Source organism: Corvus kubaryi, unplaced genomic scaffold, assembly GCF_017639235.1.
Source record: "Corvus kubaryi isolate FWS band 111438036 unplaced genomic scaffold, C.kubaryi_AGA036_p1.0 137, whole genome shotgun sequence".
Taxonomy (NCBI): Eukaryota; Metazoa; Chordata; class Aves; order Passeriformes; family Corvidae; genus Corvus; species Corvus kubaryi.
In genome coordinates this window covers 1468403-1491507 of record NW_024580671.1, presented here as the reverse complement: position 1 = coordinate 1491507, position 23105 = coordinate 1468403, and the positions used below count along the sequence as shown (strand labels likewise).

Genomic DNA, 23105 nt, shown 5'->3' with positions numbered 1-23105 from the left:
ACCCCACACCCATCATTGCACACAAGGAGAATATATTCCTCCTATTACTCAATAGCTAAATCCCTAAAGCATTTGTCTGTGAAGGAGGGAAAATGAAATAAAGGGCTTCTAAATCTCCTGCTCACCAAGCAGAGTGCATGGCCATGCTTCTCTCTCCCTTTGAATCTGGGTTGCTGTGCAAAATAAAGTGAAGTACTCCTGAGACTAGGGCAGATAGAAGCCAAAGACTGGCACTGCATGGCTTCCCACAGCCTGTGGAGCAGCACTGCTGTTGTGGCGTGAGGAGGCAGTGGACACTGTTTGCCTCCAAGGACATACACCGTTGTGTCTGACTGGTCAGCACAACCAAGCCTGGCCTGGATGGCCATAAGAAGATGCAGAAGGTGCTGGAATAGGTACATTGCATGTGTTTGGTCTGGAAACGTGTTGCTCCTCGGCCTTTGTCAACACAGCAAGGTTTGGGAATGAACATGGAGTTTAGGGTGGGAAGAGCACAGAGCTTGAGTTGATTCATGGTTGGATAGGCAAGGGCCAGAGGAGGTGGTGGGGATGTGACAGGATGAAATCCAGCAAAATGAGCTCAGGCTATAATCAGTCTGAGCAAGGTCAACAAGAGGGTCACGAGAACGAAAGATTAGACTTCAGTCCTGTTCAGGAAGTTTTATCAGCAGGAACCCTATGAAAGACAACTGCACAAAGAAGCATCTGATTAAATTGACCGGCTCTTGCTATCTTAAATCTGATGGGCAAATATTTTTAGAGGAAAACAGGGTTAGCATATTTATTCAGCATAAACTGTTTGTTCCTCTGGGGAAAAACTCTGTGGGAATTTTTGTACTCGCAGCTGGCATGCATACTGCTGTGGAGTGCAGTTTGCAGTCAGACCAGCAGTAGCCCGGTTATAGCTGACCCCAGAAGTCTGATCTTTTGCTAAACATTTTGAAGTGTTTTCTTCCTAAATACTTACTCAAATGTTTACTGTCTACATAAAAACTGCTAATGGTAGGGCTGCTAACTGCAACCAGGATACATGATGCTTTAATTGCAGAGTATGACTCAACAGAAGAGAACTGGGAGTCTGGGTGGGGGCTGAAGGAAGGACTGGATGACAGGAGACAAAGGTGTGTGTATGCAAGAGAGAAGACCTGGGGCTTTGCTGAGTTTCCACTTATAGTCCAGGTTGAAATGCAGAAGACCAGTTATGCAGCCCAGAGCCAGATTTTTGGCTCTCAATGAAATAATGTTGGTGGCCTATATGGAAATATAGATGGATTCATTACCCAAACCCCCAGGGACGTGGTAGGTGTGTGTGGTTCTGGCACATGTAGCCATGGAGCAGGAAGGGTGATGGTGCTGAGCTGCCAAGGGAGGAGGAGAACAGCACAGCGTGGGATGCCCAGCGAACCTTTTGATCAGTGCATGGAACTTGGCAATCCTGAGGCTCGCTCTCGCCAAGGGTTGGATTTGTGAAGAGATTCTGTAACATGCAGCCATTCCTTCAGGGTATATGACTGAAGTTCATGGCAGTTACCTGATTTGCTAAAAAATTTCCTAAATCCGAGCACTGCCTCCTCCTCCACCCTGACCTGCAGCCCTCATCCCACACACATGCACACTACATTACAGGTACATTAGGATGCCCACTTAAACTTTTCTATATAGCAGTGATTCTATTTGAAATGCAGTGAGTAGCCAATTATAGCACCTAATAGCATTCTTCATTCCCACAACTCTTTGTTTGATCCAAAGTTTAGAGCATTTAAATTAAAATCAAGAAAACACAGTGCTTACTGACTGAGGCAATTGGATTCCTCTGGAACAATATGAAACAAGACTTAACAACAAACTGCCAAGTGGTACCACCATGTCAATTAGATATTTTCTTCTCAACTTCTGGCAAAGGAGTAATTGCCTCTAAGAACTCATTGCTTTATTCTCAGGGATGATATTTAAAAGATTTAGATGCTACGTCTCTGCCTTCACTGATGCTATTAATTGGTTTTGAGACACATCCCCATTTTGTCATTTCTAAAGGTGAAGGCTGTTCTGTGTTTTGTTAATGATGACAGCATTGCTGAGAAAAAGGAAGGTCTAAAATATTTGACTTTAAGAACATGACAGATTAAATAACCTGGGGGGTCCTAATAATCATCATTCACAATGTAGGAGATGACAAGGTGAAATTTCTAAGATGACATTTTGTCACTTGTGGTAGTCACTTAAAATGACAAAAGCTATACATTCTGCTCTGCAGCTTCTTTACTCTAATTGGGCCAATTTTGCTATCATGCTATTATCCTGCAGAGCAGAACTGGTGACAAACAAAGAGGCTTTTGTGATCCCAGCTGAATATTTTTCCATGAGCTCAAGAAAATATCTTGCCAAAAAAGAATGAAAATTGTCCCCGCATTTTGTGACTGGCCAGAAGCCCAAGGCTCATGTCTGTCTGGAAAAAGTCTCATCTGTATTTTTAGTTCCTGGTTGCTTATGGTGGGATTTTGTAGAAGGAGCCACAAGTCAGAGGAACTATAATTGCATTAGGGATTTTTCCTGTTATGTGTTGAAATAACTTACCTTGGGATATGGCGGAGGAAAAAGAGAACTAAACTTCCATTCTCTCACTCTCTGCAATTTTGTCAGTCTGCTTTAATTTAACCATGTTTTCCACTATACACCAGCACATAATTCTCTTTAAGTATGTAATGACACAAAACTTGATTGTGTTAGCACATGCTTCTTTGTAGCTATTGGGAAACTTAATCCATTTTAGAAATGTTTGAACTTTGGGAGAAAATTTATCATCAACAGCTACATGAAGAGTGGTAAGGAAGTGGTTCTATAAGCTGTTAATGTAGTGTGAAATCCTGAAACAACCCATCTTGTTAAGACGAAAACACATTATTCATTATCATTCAGAAACTTTGGGCAAAAATATGTTTCGTAACACACATTTGTTAACATGGACTAAAATTACACTAGAATGTAACATGGAGTGTATGTAGTGTGGGCATATATCCAACTCATCTAAAACACAGTTATTTCATGGAACTGTTAAGCTGTTAAAATGTATTGCTATCAAGAAACAGTTGTTTATTATAATAAGCATTGTTTTTCTGCATGACGGAATTAGGAAAATGTTATTATTAATGCTGTCGATGACTTGGAGAAAGATAGGCTTTGTTTCCTTCTACTGAACGAGATATTTATATTCATTGTTTTGGAGAACTAAAATTAGAAAACTGAAGGTAAATATTTCTCTCAATCCTCTAGCACATTTAAGTCTGCAGGGTTCAGATACGGCAGTGGTGGTGGTGGTGTATAGTTAGTCAGCATTATGTAAGGCACCAAACATTGTAAGACAAACCACCAAAAATATTACGGTGGTGTCTCTTTGGCTGAAGAGGTACACATTTTCCCATACTTTCCCTCTTGCCCTTTAGTCCATCTACATATGTTACATTTCATAGAATCATACATTAGTTTGGGTTGCAGAAGTCCTTTAAAGACTATCTAGAACAGCTCCCCTGAAATGAGCAGGAACATCTTCAACTAGATCAGGTTGTTTTGAGCTCTATTCAACCTGACCTTCAATGTTTCCAGGGAACTCTCTGGACAACTTGTTCCAATATTTTGCTTTTCTCACTGTAGAAAATTCCTTCTTTATATCTAGTCTGAATCTGTCCTCGTTTGGTTTAAAACCACTGTCCTTTGTTCTGTTGCAACAGTTCTACTAAAAAGTCAGTCTCTATCTTTCACATAACCCCCTCTAAGTACTAGAAGGCTGCAATAAGGTCTCCCCAGAGCCTTCTCTTCTCCAAGCTAAATAGCCCCAGCTCTCTCACCCTTTCTTCATAGGAACATGTTTCATCCCCTTAAACATTTTTGTGTCCCTCTTCTGGACCCTCTCCAACAGGTCCATGACTCTTCTGTGTGGGGACCCCAGAGCTGGACGCAATACTTCAAGTGGAGTCTCACCAGAGTGGAGCACAGCAGAGGGCCAGAGTCACCTCCCTCAACCTGCTGGCCACACTGCCTATTTATGCAGCTTGAGATACATTTGGGACCACTCAGCTTGGTGTTGTCTGTAAACACAGTAAGGGAGCACTTGCTCCCATTGTCTGTGACAATGATGAAGACATTAAACATGACCCTTCCCAGTATGGACCACTGAGGGACACCCCTCACCGCCAATCTCCATTTGGACATTGAACCAGATTATCAGTTACCAGCTCCTGACTTCAGCAAGAGTTGTTTTGTTAGCAAAGAGTGCTCACATCTAATTTCTAGGTACCCTGCTGTTACTTCTGCCTTCCTGAAATTCCAAGTCAAATTGGACTTTTTGTTGCATTAATGCAGCTTCCACATGAAATACGTTCATTTCCAACTCTGCAGCTAAATGTTGCTCATGCAGCCTCAGCTGAACTGAGTGCCATCATACTGCCAACCCACCTGAGCCTCCAGAGCTGCTCCTCAGGGCATGACTCCTGCTACACCATCAGTGCAGGTTGCTCCATGGCCTTCTTCAAGCCATCAGCTCTACGCTTCTGGCTGTGTCCAGATCAGCAGCCACAGCTTTCATTTATGTCCATACCCCAAATTCTGGCATCTCCAAATTATGTTCCCTTGTGTCCCAGTCCATTAATCCTGCTCTACTCTTCCTCATCAGTCCTGTCTGTACCTCACGCTTATTTTCAAATCCCTCTGTATCTGCCTACTGCAACTTCCCCTCTCATTATTCCAAAGCTCCTTAATGCTCTCTGAGGCAGGCTGAAAGTCTCAGCAGGTTTACCTCTTAAGCTGTCATCTTTCCATTCTCTCTCAGGAATGGAGAAGTGTCAAACTTCCCTGAGCAGCGCAGTTTTTTCCATCCCATCCTAGACTTCTTACAGAAAAGCCAAAATAAACTGCTGAAACCTTAAAGGAAGGATGCCATCCTTACAGGATAAGCTCTGGTTTCTATTGAAAGACCCTGGTAAATGCCATTCACTGGAAGAAAGTGCATCAACATGGAATGTCTGCATCAAGTGAAGGAGTCTGCATCAAGTAGCATATGTTCTGACAGAGAAATCTTCCAGATGATGATAGGACTTAAAAAGGTCTTAAATGGGACTGACGCAATGCAATATACTAATTATTTGACAGTGCATAATATCTTTATTTAGAACAATAAAGTATATGTATATAATGTAAATTCCAAATATGAACTGGTATAAAAAGGGATCTGGTAAAACATCTACCTTTAAGAGGACACATATGTACATACACATCACATTTTATAAACTTCGTTGATTACCTTCAGTCAGAATGTAACTATGCAAAACTGTGCTGACATTTACATTGAAATAAATGAATTTGCCCATGATGCAACCAGCAAATGTCTGTGTCTCTATCACTAAAGAGTCTGAAGATTCTGCGTTCCATCAATTTGATAACAAAATAGCAACATGCCACCATTACTGTAAATCTGCATTTAAGACAGTTGAATCATATTCCTGAATTGAAGAATGTTGGATAATTCTTAAATGTAAATCTAACTCAAAATATCAGTATTTTATATGTACAGTCAGATTTTCAATTTAATAATTCTATTTTGTGTACTGAACAGTTTCAGCGTATTACGTAGAGAACAGAGAAAACAGAGCTGCTGCAGATGAGAATCTAAAAAATGTGCAGGTTGTACACATACTCCATAGTAAAGCACATTTTATAAGCTTGACCTCGTGATGAAATAAGTACCATTAATTCATTCAAGTAAACACATGTCTAAAGTAGAACAGTTAGTATAAGACTATCTGCTTTTTTATTCTCACAAGGCCACTATTAATTGCATGCAAATTCAACTATTTCAAAGGAAACCTAAAAATGTTACATTTCTCACCAAACCACAGACATCCAAAAGCCAAATTTGGTTGACTTCTTATATATAAAAAAAAAAAATAAACCACCCATTTTTTCCCCAATTTTATTTTAAGAGGAAGGGTGTTAATTTTCCGACTGTGTTAATGCATGGGCCCTGTCTACCCAAAAAGAAGACTGAAAAACCTGATTACTCTCTAGAAGTTAAACAGCTTACAATGGAATACAGAAGCAATTAAAGGACTATTTCTGCCACCCCATCTCCAACTGAAGAGTAACTTGATCTATTTCCATTGATTTCAAAGATGTCTCACAAGTCTGTAGTCTTTCAAAATTTCACTATGCCCAAAGTAAAGATCTCCTCAGCGGGCACAGAAAGTTTTCAGTAAATTCACGATACCACTTCCAAGTGCCATGCCATCTAGCGTATCCATGCATGTCTAGAAGTCTCCTTCTGCTTTGCAAGAGGATTGAGAATGCCCAATGTTGTGTTCAGATCTCTTAAAAGGGGGGAAAAGAATGGGAAAACCATGTGGTCCAACAAGAGTTCTGCTATTCCAGGTGTCATATGACTTTCATGCACATTCAAAGAACAGTGTTTGTGATGTGAAGGTCAAAAGTTTATACATGAATTTTCTTTCTGTTCTCATATAACCTTAAATTTACCTTGCTCCACAGAAGAGATTAAAGTGTCTGACATTATTTGAAAGCGACTTACTTCAAGATGTTGCTCCTGGAAGGTGAACATTTTGTCATGGTGTTTATTATATGTTTCAATTCATAACTGTTATTTTCTATAGTACTGAAGATTAAGAAGCCTAAAATATCATGCTTTTGAATATTAAAGTATTTGGGTATTTGATTTTCCGTAAAGAATGCATTTAGGAAAATGAATATTTTTTATCAACAAAGAGCATTAATAAATACCAGATTTTTGTTTTACTGAATATAAGAAAAAAAACAAACCCTCAAATATATAAGCTAGCCTCAAGAGCACATTGTATGAAGTATTCAAAGTTTTTATACAATGTGTAAGGATTGTATAAACACACTTCCATTTACTGTGGATACTTTTCCATTCAATCAAAACCAATACACAATTATTCTCTGCATTACCAATAAGGTGCAAATTTCCATCAATTAGGTCATGCTGACATTTCTTTTAGAGTAACTCTTCAATAAATTTGAAACTCAATATCTGAGAGCCTTGTGGGTAAAGAACTACACAGTGTCAAAGGAGACTAAGCTTCAGACGGGGAATTCCAATGTTTGAGCAATGCACTTACTTTTTAGAAGTGGTGAGAAACCCTGATAATTAACTGGTGAGTGCTCCAGCATCTTCAGAATAAACATGAAAGCCTAATCCCCACACTAAACTTCTTTTGATCTTGTCTAAGAAAAGTTCCTCAGGTGATGCAAACCCCAAAGTTATGCTTAATGGAACTATGCTGATTTATACCAGCTGAGTAGGACTTGAGGGCCCTTTTCTGACAAACAGAAAGTGCAAAAAGGGCCTGAGTATAAATAAAAATTCCACATGATCAAATCCTTGTATCAGTGAATTCATGAGAAATTTCAGCATTGATTACAGTAGGGTCAAAATTCCACATGGTGTGGCTACATGCACACATCAGCTCTGTCATCAAGTACGGTAAGGTTCTGAGATTTTTCCTTTTTTCTAAGTATGAAAGACAGTTTTACCAATAATACACACACACACATGCACGCACACACACATATATATTATATGTCTGACATATTCTTTTTATGCATGGTTCTCAGAAAATTCAGCAGAAGATTAAAATTTCCACAAGAACTCTTAAAAAATTCAGTAACTATACATTTTAAAGAGAACTCAAACTTTATGCAAAACTTTAAAAGGGTTGTTTGGGGTTTTTTTTAAGTTTTCAAGTTACTTAAACTAAAACTTGCTGACCTGGTCAATATCACAACAGATGACAGTGTGTCACCTGATGTGAGTTGCAACCCTTTACCTTTCTGAATTACAACCCTAATACAGATAAATAACTCATTATCTGGCAAGAGACAAGATGAAAGTTACTACACTTGTAACTTCTACTATGGTATTTTTAGGATTTACTTGAAAACGCACATCTGTACATCAGTCCTGTTCATATTCCATGGATGCTATAACAGTCATAGATGCAGAAGACAGGTGGGAAACAAAGCCTTTCTCTTTTGTTTCAAAAGAATTAACTTTCAAGAGTGGAGAATGCCAGGATATTAAAGCTTACTAATCACTTAAAACACAATGCAAACATTTATTACAGCTGATGTAAGTAAAAGCTAAATACACTCTCAGGATCTTTCAGATTTGCTATGCTATACATTTAAAGACAAGGTATCAATGGCATGCATCTTCAGAATTTAAAATGCAATTCCTGGGTTTGTCTTTATTCTGATGTTTGAACGCAATTCAGACTCTTTACTTTCCTTTAGCATGACTGGAAATTTCACCAGTGTTCACATAACCAGCAGTTAGTCTAAATTCTTCGAAGCTCCATGAGGTACATTCACCTCCTCTTTACTTTGTCTTCATCCACTATTTGCTTCTTCTGAACAGAGACCACCAACGCTGATGAATTCTTGAGGCTTTCTGGGGTGGGCAACCAGCCACCTGGCACGCGACAGAGACCACATGTTGCTGTACACACAGCCCTTGACAGACATAAACACAGATCCTTACAAGTCTAAGTCTAGAACACGAGCTCATGGCATGACTTTGCTTTCAAATTTTATATACAATATTGAAGTGTAGGTTATCTGTATCCATTTCTGCACTTTCTGTCTGTGCTTTATCTGAAGATATCAATGTAAGGTAGAGGACACAGAATTTAAATTAAGGATGCAAAGGTATTTATGACTTGCAATGATTACACACAGTTGGAGGCATTTGAAGGATGCTTTTTTGTTCAGGACATACTTTGTTTGCCAGAGTCAGCTGAAAGTACTAATGCAATTAAAAAACATCAAATGTCACACAAGGTAGATATTCACATAAGATACAGTCCTGCTAAGTGCACACTCTTCTTGTCATTGTTCAATTCAGTGTTGGTTTCACAGTAACAAACACAAATTGTCCTCATTTCTGTATCATGTCTATGGAGTCATGGGCGGCAACAACAGATGCAGACTCAGTCTGTCACTCCAGAAGGAATACGAATGTGGTTAAAGCTGCTTCATTTATGAAGCGAACATGGAACTGTTACCTGCCTGAAGAGAAAAACAGAAATTCTGATTTTGCTGATTAGTTTCTCTCTCTGTATTACTAAACACTAGAGCTTTTCACAGACATTCAACATAGACATTTTTTCCTTATACTTTTGGAAATAAATTTAATGACACTTGCATAGAGATTTCTTTACTCAGAAAGAAAAATTTTACAAGATGTACTTCCCTGGTCCAACAACATACTTGCCTTCAAAAGCTCATTGATTTCATCTAAGCTAATGAAACAGCTCTCATGGTTTTACAGAACTGTTATGTTTGTGCATTTTGGTACTGGCAATCTCTGGCAGCAAACTTCCCTTTGAAGCCATCTGGACAAACCAAACTGAGCTTAAATCTTTGGAAAAATGGAATGAATTGTCCAATGCAGTCACAACTTTTCCTTCTCAATGGACAGATGGTAGAACAAAGCAATTAAGGAGACTGAAAAAGCTCTCAAGTTGTAGCTAACTCAATCATAACGAACACCTGAGAGTAACTGCTACAGGATGAACTGCAAAACTGAGATTGTCTGTTATACTCTTACGTTGCTCTTTCCACTCATGATAAAACATGAAGAGAGTTCAGCACTGCCTGAGTTTTCCAGACCCTTACATTGATTCCCATGGGTTAAATACAGCAATTTCTATGGTAAGAAGCCTCTTGCCAGAGAAGTGCACTGTTCTGCAGAGGACAGCTGGGACTGAGAAATCTCACTCACCTTTGCTCTTCCCTCTTACATACTAAAGCAAGAGTGATGCATCTGATAAGGCTACAGAGACTACAAAATGTGCTGACTAAGCTACAATTAATAAAAGCTCAGCTCTACTCAGCCTGTTCTCCTACAGTCACCTGCTAATTTTACCAGATTGCATTTTTTAGTTCACATTGCCTTGAAACAGCTGCAGTATAACAGCTGAAGGCTTCTCTGTATCAGCTCTAACACCAAAAAGGAGAAGCAGTAGCTGTCCTTCATTCTGGAATTCTTGTAGATTTCATTTTTAAGCATTCAAGTTAAAAATCAAAGGTTTAAATTAATGATAAAGGATTAATTAAATTAGCTGCTAAAGATCTTATGCACAAATGAAGCCTACTGGTAGCAAGGTTTATTTTTTCCCCAAAATGGACTCTGAATCACTTTATATTGCAGCAGCTGAAAGTAGTTAAGTCTATGGTAAGACTCTCACCATAAGAACTTACCAGTACACAAAACAGTAACAGTGTTGAGGGAGAAAAAGCAACAGCTACACCTGTAGATGCTCCTTTTCTTTTTGCTGCAACATACTGGAATAAAAAGGTTCTTTATTACTACAGTACTAGTCTTTCAAGGAAATAGAATAGAAGGGTTTATAAGTTAGTTAAAATAAAAGGGAGCCCAAAGAATTATAATTTATGTTTGATATTAGGTCTTCCTACTTACAGATGAATAGTCCTAATTTCTCAGGGAGGAGAAATTTGTAATACTCATCTATGCCATATATGCCATAACACATGCCATATATTTAAGAAGACATCTGATGGAGAATGCAGTCTGTTTCAAGTTCCTGCTAAGGCCCTCTCCTGCATTTAACTGTTTAATCTTTCCTTCATATAAAACAATGTTTTATATTTTCTGTGACGTTAAAAGGAAGAAGTATTTTCCATTCCACAGGTTTTAACATTTATGAGGATGAGGCGCAGAATGAGCTATTTGTAGCAACTAATATACTTGGTGAAATGAATACACAGTCTTCCATTCTACATACTGTATATGAAGGAAATTTGTTTAAAGAATTTATTACTTTAGCAAGCTTAAAGACTGAAAATTTCAGCTCCTGTGACCAAACTGCTAGATCAGAACCTTGCCTATTTCTGCCTTCAACAATGGGCAGCAGCAGGCATTTCACACACTGTGAGAAAACTACAGGATGTGTCCTTCTGCCACCTGCATCAGATCTTTCCCTAAATCATTCATAGTTAAAATCTGACCAAACATCATGCAATATGAAGTTAAACAATACTCTCAAAATGCTTTAGCATGGACTATTCTAACTTAAAATGTCCCTAAGTACTTTCCTGGATTTCACAGAATTCCTTGCCCAAGTCATATCCAAGGAGCTTCAAACCCTTGAACTGTTATTTCTAAGGTATATTTGATTGGCTGAGAACTTTTTCTCTTTAAAAATCAGATAAAGCAGTGTATAAGTAGGAAGAGAGCCATGAATCATTTCAGGATGACCTTAGGAAGTTATTAGCATTTGAATGAGTTCTCATTAACTTTCTACAAACTTTAAAAAGAAAACAAAACAGAAAACATAGTACCCTGGGGAATGTAAAAAAAGTGAAAGAACATAAAAATGTTATTGTAAAGGGTATTTAAAAGGATTTAGGAGCACAACCAAAAAGACATTGCTTTCTATTTATTTCCATAGTTTTGACCTAGCTTTACACCCCACAGCAAATAACAACATTTACTTTATTTTGTTGCTTTCCCTATAGGTCTCAGCAATCCTCTCTCACAGTGGAAATTAAGACAGACGAAGTAATGTCCCTGTAATAAAATGCTATATGCAGAACTATCATCCACATCAATTTCTACGTTTAAACCAGAAAGTCCTTTAAAGGGAACACTCTAAGCACATATTTTACCTCTGCAGCAAGAGTTTGTGTTTGGTTTTTTTTTTTTTTTTTTTGTGTTTGTCACAGACCTAAATAGGAAGTAGTTCTCAGAGATAAAATTAAATATGTAAATACAAATATTAAGTGAAACAATATACCTTATCTCATTTTCCTCTTGATAGTCATGACACTGTGTAGTTTCATCACTTTCTGGTCTGGATTTGGGATGTATTTTCTAGGAAGAAAATGTACTAAACATAAATATTCTAAAGCTTTAGTAACTCCCTAAACAATTGTATGTTACAATTTGCTTCAGATTTTCAATATCAAAGTCATCTTGCAAAACGTAAGCCAAATCTTGTCCTCTAACATACATCTACTACTGATATAAATTTTACTATTGAAGTTTTTGTATTGTTGGCAGGGGCATAGGGGGCAAAAGCAAAAAAAATCCTTTCTCAATATAAAATAGGAGAAATGGCAAATTGGGTGAATCCCACAATTTTTGTTTCCAATTAGAGAGTGATCATGCTGATAAGATAGGATTTGCACTTTGATGGTGGAATTCAAGAATTTGACACACAGATTTACATCTGCAAGTCATAGTTAAGTGAAGATCAAAAGAGGTAGCTCTTGCTTTCAAATACAGAATGGTTCTATTATTCCCATCTCCCCACAGCTAAGAAATGTAGCATCACAATGTAAACAATTATATGTAGTATGTCTTACCTTCCAGTATATGGCTCCCAAAATAAAGCCAATAACGAGAGACAGCAATGATGTCAGTGCTATGCTGATCCCTTGCAGGCTGGAGCTGCTAATGAAGCCAAGTGCTTCTTCTGTAATTAAAGATACTCTCATTAGTGAAGACAGATTTACAGCAGAAAACTATCTTCAGGGCAACGCTATTAGCAAGAGCACTTTCATGCACCACCTACATAACAGCATCTTAAATAGCAGAACAGATACTTCAAAATGCAATGTACATGAGAATCCCTTCATACAAAATCTTACAGGAAATTTTTGACCACAAGGATGCTCCACCCACTTCTGAAACAACCGTGTTGCTAAAGTACCAACACCAATTCTCTTTTTGTCATTTGTAGAGAATTATCTCTTATGCACACTTCAAAGTTTTGGATTTAATAATTTTTGAAGGTCTTACTTTGAAACACAAAGCAATTCTGTGGAAAGTAATATATGTGAATTTGTGAATTTGCATTAGTTCCATCAGACAGCTCCCATAGACTACAGACACTTTGCCTTGCCACTAATGAATGACATGAGGCCTCTTGAGGGAGGTTGATTTAACAGAATAAGACTGACCGCTTCTAATATCTTCCTGGAAAGGTACCACTGACTTCAGCAAGATCAATCTCTTGTACCTTGAGGTTTACTGTGTGTTATTTGGTTATAACCATTTCTTCATAGCTTTTAACATTTTATCTGGAAGAGCACCAATGCTATTCTTTTACGTACACAAACAATTCCACTCCCCTCACTGGGAGCTGCATGCATGCTGAGACTAAAATCTGGCCCTTCAGTTATTTCATCAAGAGCAGGACGTGGAAAGTCCTACAGAGTCACCTGGAGACCCTCCTTCTGAAATGCAAAGTGAACCACAGGAGACTGGTAGTTTAGATGTTGTCCACCCAGGTTTGGTTCATTTCAAATTGGGTGTCTGCAGCTCAAACAGTGGGTGTATTGACAGATTACAGGAAAAGAACCAAACTGTAGGCACTGGAAAAGTGTAGGTGATTGGATACATAGAAATGAAAATGAACTGACAGCACTCAAAATTTGTGTGACTCATGCAAACAGCAAATGTCTAAACACATACAATATGACACACTGGGTCAAACAACATGTGTTTAGTACATTACTAAACAGCCTCCAAGAAAATACTTTAGTTTAGAAAGGAGTGTTCTTATAATTAACTAGCAATTAATTTTCAACTCTCAGATTTTCTTGTTGACATTTTTCAAGTTTTAGACTTGAAATATTCTTTTTATCTCTGAAATTCAGCTGTGTTTTCTAGGTTCAATGTAGACAGAAATAAAAAGACAACACAAGGCCTGTATCTTATATATTCATATACTACATATATGTCTGTATCCCATACACTGTTTACAAAGATTGGTTCTGACTGTAGAGGCTTGAGTTTCACTTATGTTTGCTAGATTCGGCACATTAGAAGGAAACATCAGTCAAGCAGAACCGATGCTAGCTTACCATGAAAGAAATCTGTCTACAAAGGGAAAGATAGCAGACAAAGTTCTACAAAGTTCTACAGAGGTGAACATCAGCTGAGAAAGAGGGATTAGTCTTCCTCTGTCTGCTCAGACATTAAACCAAGAGCGGAAATTAACTGGGGAGACATAACTTTGCTAACTTTCTGTCCCAGACTAGGCACAGAGGGTGTTTGCTTGCAGAACTGTTCTTCAAGAAAACTGGGCAAACTCCAGTGGAAGGAGCCAGCCTGAACAACTCAAAAAATGCTCTCCTGTTGTTACTTTACCTGAATTGTAATCTCAGAAGAAAATTCTGATATTGCTCTTGTACTCTAGGCAAGTAAAAAGCAATATTCATTTGCCTAATGCCATTCTTGTCAGTGAGAGATTGCTGAGTTTTACAACTAAATTATGTAAATCATATGGGGATGGCCATGTTTTCTGGATTCCACCCCACAAACTTCAGAAAAAAATTAAAAAGTGAAATAAAAATCAAAGCAAAGACTCTTCAGGTCATGCATTTGATAACATGCTACGGTAGAGTGTATAATCTCAAAAACTCTCTGCCTACCTGTACTGCTGAGCAGCATGTCATGGCAAGCATGCTGGTTTTTATATGAACTACTAGAGAAATGTTCTCTATGTAGATTAATCAGTGATAATCTTGTACCTTTGTTTTTAACAGTATTTTTCACAAACTTAATGCAATTTAAGAAGAGACCCCTTTGCAATGAGGTATCTAAAACTGGAAAAATCTGATTTCTGAGAAGATATTCCCAATGCAGATGATTTCTTCATCATCTATAGAAAACCAAAAAGAATTTATAATTAGCTTTCCATGTGGGGACCTGCAACCCAGGGATCGAGCCTAAATGCAGTCCCATTGTGACACTCGCCTCAGCCTACCTTTTAAAATTGACAACAGATTTTTTTTTTTTTTTTTGCAAAACCTGAGAGTGTATGAATTAATTTGAAAGCTAAGTAACTCATAGCTACCTTAAAAAGCAAGGAACAATGGATTATTTAATTTCACTTTCAAGTCCAGAAAAAATTCTCTTGAAAGATCTGGGGAGAATGAAATGAGTCATGGCAGGTTTCTTCATGTGCCTTTTGTTTATATTAAAATTTAAAACAGAACAGGCTGAAAAATTTTCAGTCTAGAGAACCTCCCAGTGACTTGTGTCCTAATGAAGAAAAGGGAGAGAAGGAAAGAAAGCTGGCTACCACAGGGACTTTTTCCTCTGTTAGAAACTTCGGAGCTCTACACAGAAGGAATAGCAGGAACCAGGTGTACCAATAACTTTATGAACTCTTTGGGCAATTCCAGAGGAACTACTGATTCCATCCAACAAAGTGGAAAAGGGGAGAGGATGCAGGCCAGCATCTCTCAGAGTTCTTACTCTGCCTCTTGTGGAAGATTCCCTAAGGAAGTGAGCTCATTTGATGCTGATTTACATACATGGACATTGGGATGTTAAGCTATCAACAAAATATATTTACATTAAAAGCCACTCAGCTACACAATGAAGTTATTGAGCTGCTTCCTACCTTGAGACATGTGTGATTATGATTGAAAGCACTGGCTCAATTATTTTTTGCCATATATGTCTCAAAGGAATTTTCAGTTTACCTCTGCTCAGTTCCAACACAATTACCACAAGATCTTATCTGCAAAAGTGCAGAGCAGCTCTCACCTGTTCATTAGGGTTTTCCATTAACTATGGAGTTGGAACAAAGAAACAAAGGCACAAAAGGCTGCACCAATTGCATTAAGCCATGGGTGAATGTTTTCAAATTGTTGTGCAATTACTGAATTAAACTATGGTATTTTTTTCTTAATTAAAAAAGGAGAGCTTCTTCCTAAAAACAGTTACAGACATCTCTGTGTTTACATGTTCTTTGAGCAGCTCATTACTAAATAATAGAGCTAAATTATTGTGGGGAAATTACAGACAAAAATGGAAGGAGGCAACACTGAACTTTTAATGAAATTATAAAGAACATTATGGCATTCAGTTGAAGGAGAAGTTTTAGTCACAGCTGGTAAGTTCAAGCTTTGATCAGAGCAATATGAAATTCATCTGATGGGTTCGACCACTGAGATAAGAGATTAGGACTCAAAACTTATCCTGACACGTGTTCTTTACATATGAACCATCACATCTACATTCTCTAGACCATGTGTGATATAATGATCCAGAGAAATATGAGCAAGACTGGGACTTAAACAGTTAATTGGAACTTCAATGGACTACAGTCATGTAACACAAAGAAGAAAAAACAAACCAGCCTAAATAAATTTGGGATGGTGGCGGTGGTGTTTTGAGAATTTTATGGGGGAAAAGATGGAGTGGGAAAATGCCACAAATCTACATTCAATATTTAAAGAATGAAAACAGCACTATTACCATTCAAAAAAAAATTAGAATAGCATGATTGTTCTATTTTCCATTTAGCTCAGCTAAGACTTTTTGTGTAGATTTAGTTAAGATTCAACTCTATTATCATAGTTTAATTTTATTGTTGTGTAAGAACAATGGAGTCATGAAACATGACTCTTTCAACAAAAGTAGTAACAATAAAAATCCATAACTTAGCTAATTTATATACAATTTCTGTGATAAATATTTCACAAATTATTTTATTAGATGATGCACTTCAGGTTTGTCTAAGTTAAATTTAAAATTGGGGCAGTTCAAGTCATCTGACTACACAGACTTTATTAATAGATTCAAAATATATTAATCTGGAGGGGTCCTTTTGCAAGCACTGAATGCTTCTAAATGCTCTAGAAACGATTAAAATGAAAAATAGCTCAATTTAAAACTGTTTAAAATTAAAAGGTTAATTTAAAAAAAATATTGTAGTTTGTGTCTGAAGATGCTTTTTTTCAGGCTTCCCCTCTTCTCAATGTTTTCCTTTTTGAAATTTCAATCTAGTGGAGCTGTTCTGAGAACAGTACTGAAGCCAAGGGAATGCTGTGCTTGGAAGTCTTCACAGGGGAAATACTAAGCTTTATTCATTGTTGCTCCTTCCAAGAAGGTAAGGATTAACTAAACCAAAATTTCGTCAGCAATAAAGGCAAGACAAAACTAAAACTGGCACTGAAGGCCATTTCAGGGAGTAAAACAGTGACTCCAATAAAGATTCCCCAGCTCCCTCCCTGCAAAAAACCTCCAAACAAATAACTACAATGTAACCAGTCAGCATTCAAGTTAATGTAATTTAATCTGATTATGCGTTCAGACTGTCCCCAGCCAGACATGCAGTCCTCATGTCATTTCTACATAAGGCTGTTAACTGATATCCAATTTTCCAATAAATTGCTTAAGAGAATGATAATCAGTTAAAACACACCTGTACAGCATATGGTAGCCAAGCAATTTCTTTGACTTACTGCATTATTTTAATTAGGCTTTTTTCCTACTTGTTTATCAGTTCCAATTATAAAACAAGATTAATAATCCTGCTTCTGCACTCTCCTCCACAGTACAGACACAAGTGCCACACTCCACTGCACTGCCCGGAATCCCTTCTGTTACTGTACTGGGTCAAACTCCTTTCATCTGAACAGCTCCTGCAATCTGTCTGTCTTTTGGCTTCTTGATCCATTCCCATTGCTTCTGGCTGTGGCTGAATATTTTTCCTCTAGCAGTGACAGAAAAAATTATCACATGTTCAGACCTGAGAGAGAGACAGGTCTTTAACCCCTTCCTAGTGCCTCAGAGTTGGCCCTGGGCTCATCAGGTTATTTGCAGACAGCTCTGTGACCTCCTGGCAAGGAGTCTATGGCAAGGAGTCTTCTCTTTTCCGAAGAGTCAGGCTGGCAGCCAGGAGAGGAGGGGGTTTTTTAATTCCTTCTGCTCTGAGGGTTCTGGGCTATGATGACTTAAGACCTACTCTTAATTAGAAAGCAATCAAGAAGGCCTTCAAATCTGATAGCAGCTGTGAGCCAACTACGAGGTAGCATGCATGCTGCTAAAACCTCGGAGGGTAACTAGATTACACATTCCAAAGAGAAAGAGCATGAGAAAAAACTCAGGCTTAGTAGCAACAGTGTCACCATCAGGAGCTACCATTGTGCCCACTAGACTACATCAGGCTGCCCCTCTGCACGTGTTTCTTTAAGCACAGGGAGTACCAGCCACACACTTCATCACCACACATTCCGATAACATAGATGTTTGTGAAGTGAAAAGGGGAAATTGTAAAGAGAGCTAGATACACATTGTCATCCTGACATATCTGGGAAACAGGAACAAGAAAACAACAAGGTTAAGCTTTGATCACCATTTCAGGAACCTCTAAGGAAAATCCCCTTTTTTTCACGTGAGAAACTCCAGATAGTGCTCACCTTGTTGTACGTGATGTCACTAAAAGCCCCTGAAACGTCACTGTTTCCTTCTATCTCAGATGCCTGTATACTTTCTGACCTCGTGACAGGTAATGTTGAGGCTCTTACAGTAACATTTCTGGACTCTAATCAGGTCATGGAACGCAGTGACCGAGACAGGTAAGAAAGGTGGAGATGAGTATGCCAGAGAGAAGATTACAGCCTGCCAGAAGGGTAGTGACTTTGTCATTGACCCTAAAGGAAAGCATGCTGACCATGGAGGTGGCCCTACTGTGACTACAGCAAACAAACACAAGGACTGTCCTCAGGGCTGGTGTAAAGCTTGGGATTGACAGTACTCTCAAAATGCAATGTACAGGTATCCTCTTTGTCCATGTGAGTACTCTTGTCTGATTTAGGATAGCTATTCTGCTCATTTGGAGCAACTTCCTTTTCTGAGAGTTAAAATGAGGTGGCTGGGACAGCCAAATTTGCTGAGGCCATATGACTAGTGAGACCTCATGACAGCCAAAACGAAGAGCCCTGCCCTTTCCAAGTTGTAGAGATCTGTCACATAATTGTAACTTGATAGCATCTCTACATTTTGATTAGATAAGTTCATTGCATTTCAGTATGACAGCTGAGAAACACATGGTACACCATCAGGAACATGTAACTTCCCATTAATTTGCACAATTAATGACATTCTTTTCCTCTGAGCTCTCATAACAACCAGCTACCAGAACAAAATGAAGACACATATATTCAATCACTTGTACTTACTGTTACTGCTAGTGCTACTGCCAATGCTGTCATTCCTAAGAGAGCTGGCAGCAACAGGAGGAAACAAAAATGTTTTTGTGACAGCGACTCTGGAATCTAAATAGAAAATGAATTTGTCAGCATTATGAAACTTAAAATACAGTTGCCTCTATATAAGATGATGGGCTACAGGACTACTCTGAGTTGGCTATAGGGCTGTCTTAAAAGCTGGCTGTAGGGCTGTTTATAAAGCAGATTAAGCCACAAAAGGCAGTTTTATCAAGAGGCAGAAGTGTCTACATGCTAAGCTGCTGCTGAATAGCTAATTGGGAAAATCAGTTGCTGCTAACAAGTTCTTAGGTTATGGCACTGATCTGCTTCTAGTTACTACAGAGGTAACTATACAACTGGACACATTGCCCTAATTAAAAAGCATCTGTCACTAGAGAGAGTAAAAGAAAAGGTAATACAAACCCTCCATTTACTGGAAGGATAAGAAAGAGCTACAGGAGCCTGAATTGAGCTTGTTAAAAATTTTAAATGAAGTAAACATCGCCCTGTTCAGGAAACATAGGATGAAATTGAAGGTGACTTGAGGCTGCTGCGATTTACAGCTTGTCCTAACTTCCTCTCCTTTCAGTTGTACAATCTTAGGCTCTTTTACGGCCTTATAAAACTAAATAGAGCATTAAGAGAAGATAAGAAGAACAGTGTAAAAAGACAATCTAGGATATATTTTGGATTAATAGAAACAGAGCAGCATAATGCAAGGTTATTTTGATTATACTGAGAAATGATGTATCTAGGAATGATGGCACTAGAACTTGACTTTGAACAGAAATACAAACTTCAGTGTCAGTAGTTACTTTAATTTGCAGTAAAAAGGTGACATGGAGGCATGGTATCAGATCCTTAGCATCTCTGAAATCCAAGGAAAACCACACATTTATATCTACTTAGATTCTGCTCCCCAAAAGGAGACTCCTCTTACCATTCACTGATGTTTCTACTGTTGAAGGCAAAATGCAGTCATTCCTATCCAATCTGTCTGCAGACTCTTTGTAGACCTCAATGGTACTATTAAAGTGCCTAAAAAAATCCTCAGGAATGAAGTGACCTTCTTCATAAAGGTGACCATTTTCTTTTACAAAATCCTACAGTAAAACAGAGAATTCAGCTGAAAGAAGGTCAAGGGAGACGCTCATTTCAACACCTCAACGAATGATAAAAATATCCAAAGATGATACAAAACAGTTTAAATTTTTAACCTGCAGACAACCAGACTGGCTGTATACAATCTTCATAAAACATACAAGCCTTCTGATCTGAGGATTTCAAATTAGCTTTGCAAATAGAAATGAATTATTAATACAGTGTTGCAAAATTGCTAAGGAATGAGAGACGGTCTCCCATCCTATACTGAAAACCAAGAGACTTTTTAAAATACCCCTCATTAAAAAAAACCCCTTGATTTCACATTACTTTGTAAAGTTTTACACGATCCTTTTAATCTGAACACATGAACACAAGACAACCATTGGTATTGTCATTAAGAGAATGGGGAACAGAATACAATAGCTGGGATACACCACTGCACAGAAACAGGTTGAGATGCCTGATAATGTACCTAAAAATAAGAGTGACTATAAACAAGGAAGCCAAATCACTCTGAGATCTAACAGACAAGTTTGTTATGCCAGACTAAACAACATGATTGAGATCCATGTTAAGACAATTGATGGGTTTCTTTTCTTTTTTTTTTTTCTTCTTTTTTTTTTTTTTTTTTTTTTGTCAGCAAGTCAAATTTGGCCTGGGGGTACTCTGTACTCCCAAGAAGGAGGACAATGATAAGAACATGGTCTAAGTATGTCCTAAGGAAAACCTCCTGGTTTTGGCGCCAAAGTTATTTTATGCTTGATGCTGAAAGTATTAGACTTAACATCATTATTCTCTAAGGAAATCAATAGCTAGTTGTTTTGCTGAATTACAGAATAATTACTTTTCCATTCTAAAAAATAAAATTCCTCTTCCCCAGCCACATCCTAGCTGAGTGCTTTGAATCATCAGGACAAAAATAGAAAAGAAAAAAACTATATATACACTGAAGATTGGAGATAATTCAGTTTGAAATGGAAAAGTAGGGAATGTCTAAATACTCACAGCATTGTAACCCAAATACATGATAACCGTACAAGGTTATTCCACTCTAAAGGCACCTGAGTGTCTTAGTTCATTTGACTCATTCTGGGTGTTAAAAAGGTGCAATTACAACTAAGGACTTAGCTGACCAAAATAACTGTATATGGAAGATTAAATACTTGCTCTGAAGAACATGATGGATTTTACCTGTTTTATTCAGTGGGACAAAACCTTCAACTACAGCACTTATTTTTAATTACTGATATTCTGGTCAGATCTGGATAAGGGACTAGTAAATTAATTTCTTCCCCCCTTCCCTGCCTGTAGAGAGAATCAGACATCTCTTGAGTAAGACTCTTGGAATCCTTCCAGCTGCTGTCAGAATCCAGAAACCCATTGAAATGGACCTATATCCTTTGCTGTGCCTTTGTATAAAAAAGTTCATTAAACCATGGAGAAGCTTTCAGAGCTTCACACACTGTGATACATACTAAGAGTATATTAATAAATTCAACCACATCATCTTTAAATTTACATTTAGATCACTAGCAAAATATATAATTTAAGCTGGATACACAAGGAAGATTTCTGCTAGTTTCAAAAAGACTGGAATGAATTAGTTATCTTAAAGAAGATTGCTGCATTTCTGACTATTTAAACAACTGTATACAGGTCATTGTATATACTGTAATTCCTTGTAAGCCATTTTTCTTTGAAAAAGGAGATAACCATTAGCCAGTGTCAACACAGTGTACTCAGTGCATTTCTAAACAAAGTAGGATTTTAGATGCACAGGAATAGAAATGAAAACAAATCTAATAAAGCCCTGGATATTTCTAAACTATTAGTGAATATTGCACAACAGAAAGTAAGAAATAAATATCCAGTATAAAAGCTGAAACTCTGTATAAGATTACCTTGTTTTTATCAAAAGCAAGGCATGCCATAAGATCATTAATTATCCTTGTGAGATTATTGATGATTAAATAGTTGCTTAAAACATCTGACATATCTGAAATATCTGAGAATTTCTGGAGAAGATTATGTAGACTCCTTGAAAATTCAGGCACCATCAAATGCAACCAACAGTGATTAGGCTGTCGGGGGATAAAAAGAGAAAGAGATGTAAATTAAATATCAGATATCTGTAAAAGCTGGTTAAACATCTCAATATGCAAAAGTAAATTAGACTGTTCTTTCCAATTTAAACTATCTCAAAAGTATAAATGACAATTCTTCTTCTTTACTGTGGCCAATTTTCTCTTCAGTCCTTTTGGTAGTATTTCCATTCTTACAGATACTGTCATATTTATGGTTGTCTGTTAAATGCCATCCCTTCATTAAATCCTCAATGAATGCCAAGTGTCAGTGTGTTGAGAGTTTGAGCCTTGGAACATGCTACTATGAACCCTAGTCCATGCTTTCATTAACTTATTTATTTTCTTTCCAACTCCTACTGCTTTAACAATTCTTTCAATATCAGTTTTCATTCATTATTGTTACTTTACATGACTCAGTTAACCCCAAAGATCCTTGATTTAAATTTCTTATCAGGAAGGTTTCCATAAACATTTTGCATGGAAACCCTGTGTGCTTTTATCCACCTTTAAACTAGTTAGCTGAGTTAACTCCTTCTCTTCAGCTTTTTCACTAAATGCCATTACTGGGAACAGTTTCTAGATCTAGAAGCCTTTATTCTCCCTGAGTCTTCGACATCAAAAGTGTTCTGCACAGCCTGTCACTGTACACTAACACCTATGCAATTAGTTTGCAGACAAAGTTTGTACAGCTGTTCACATGACTGAAACCTGGTAATTCACTTTGCTGTCTTAAAGGGAGTCATTAACTTCTTTTACTTAGATATACATAACAGTAGTCAAATAGACAAAAAAGTCACCCAGCTCAGGATAATCTCTAACTCGGTATGATCAGCAAGAATACAGGTAATGTATTAGCCA

At 37.7% G+C, this 23105-nt stretch overlaps 1 protein-coding gene across 2 annotated transcripts in view; it reads right to left on the bottom strand.

Annotated features, from left to right (window-relative positions):
• Nucleotides 1–5134: 5134 nt before the first annotated feature.
• KITLG (KIT ligand) overlaps nucleotides 5135–23105 on the bottom strand; it is a 56957-nt gene continuing 38986 nt past the window's right edge. The window contains exons 4-10 of one of the 2 annotated variants that reach the window (XM_042017597.1): nucleotides 22065–22244; nucleotides 20000–20162; nucleotides 19030–19125; nucleotides 12412–12521; nucleotides 11841–11917; nucleotides 10285–10368; nucleotides 5135–9090 (exon numbers count right to left, since the gene is read on the bottom strand). In XM_042017597.1, coding sequence (XP_041873531.1) covers nucleotides 10329–10368; nucleotides 11841–11917; nucleotides 12412–12521; nucleotides 19030–19125; nucleotides 20000–20162; nucleotides 22065–22244 — 666 coding nt within the window. In that variant the 3' untranslated portion in view covers nucleotides 5135–9090; nucleotides 10285–10328. The remainder of the gene's footprint in view (nucleotides 9091–10284; nucleotides 10369–11840; nucleotides 11918–12411; nucleotides 12522–19029; nucleotides 19126–19999; nucleotides 20163–22064; nucleotides 22245–23105) is intronic. The other variant, XM_042017598.1, reaches the window with a different exon arrangement.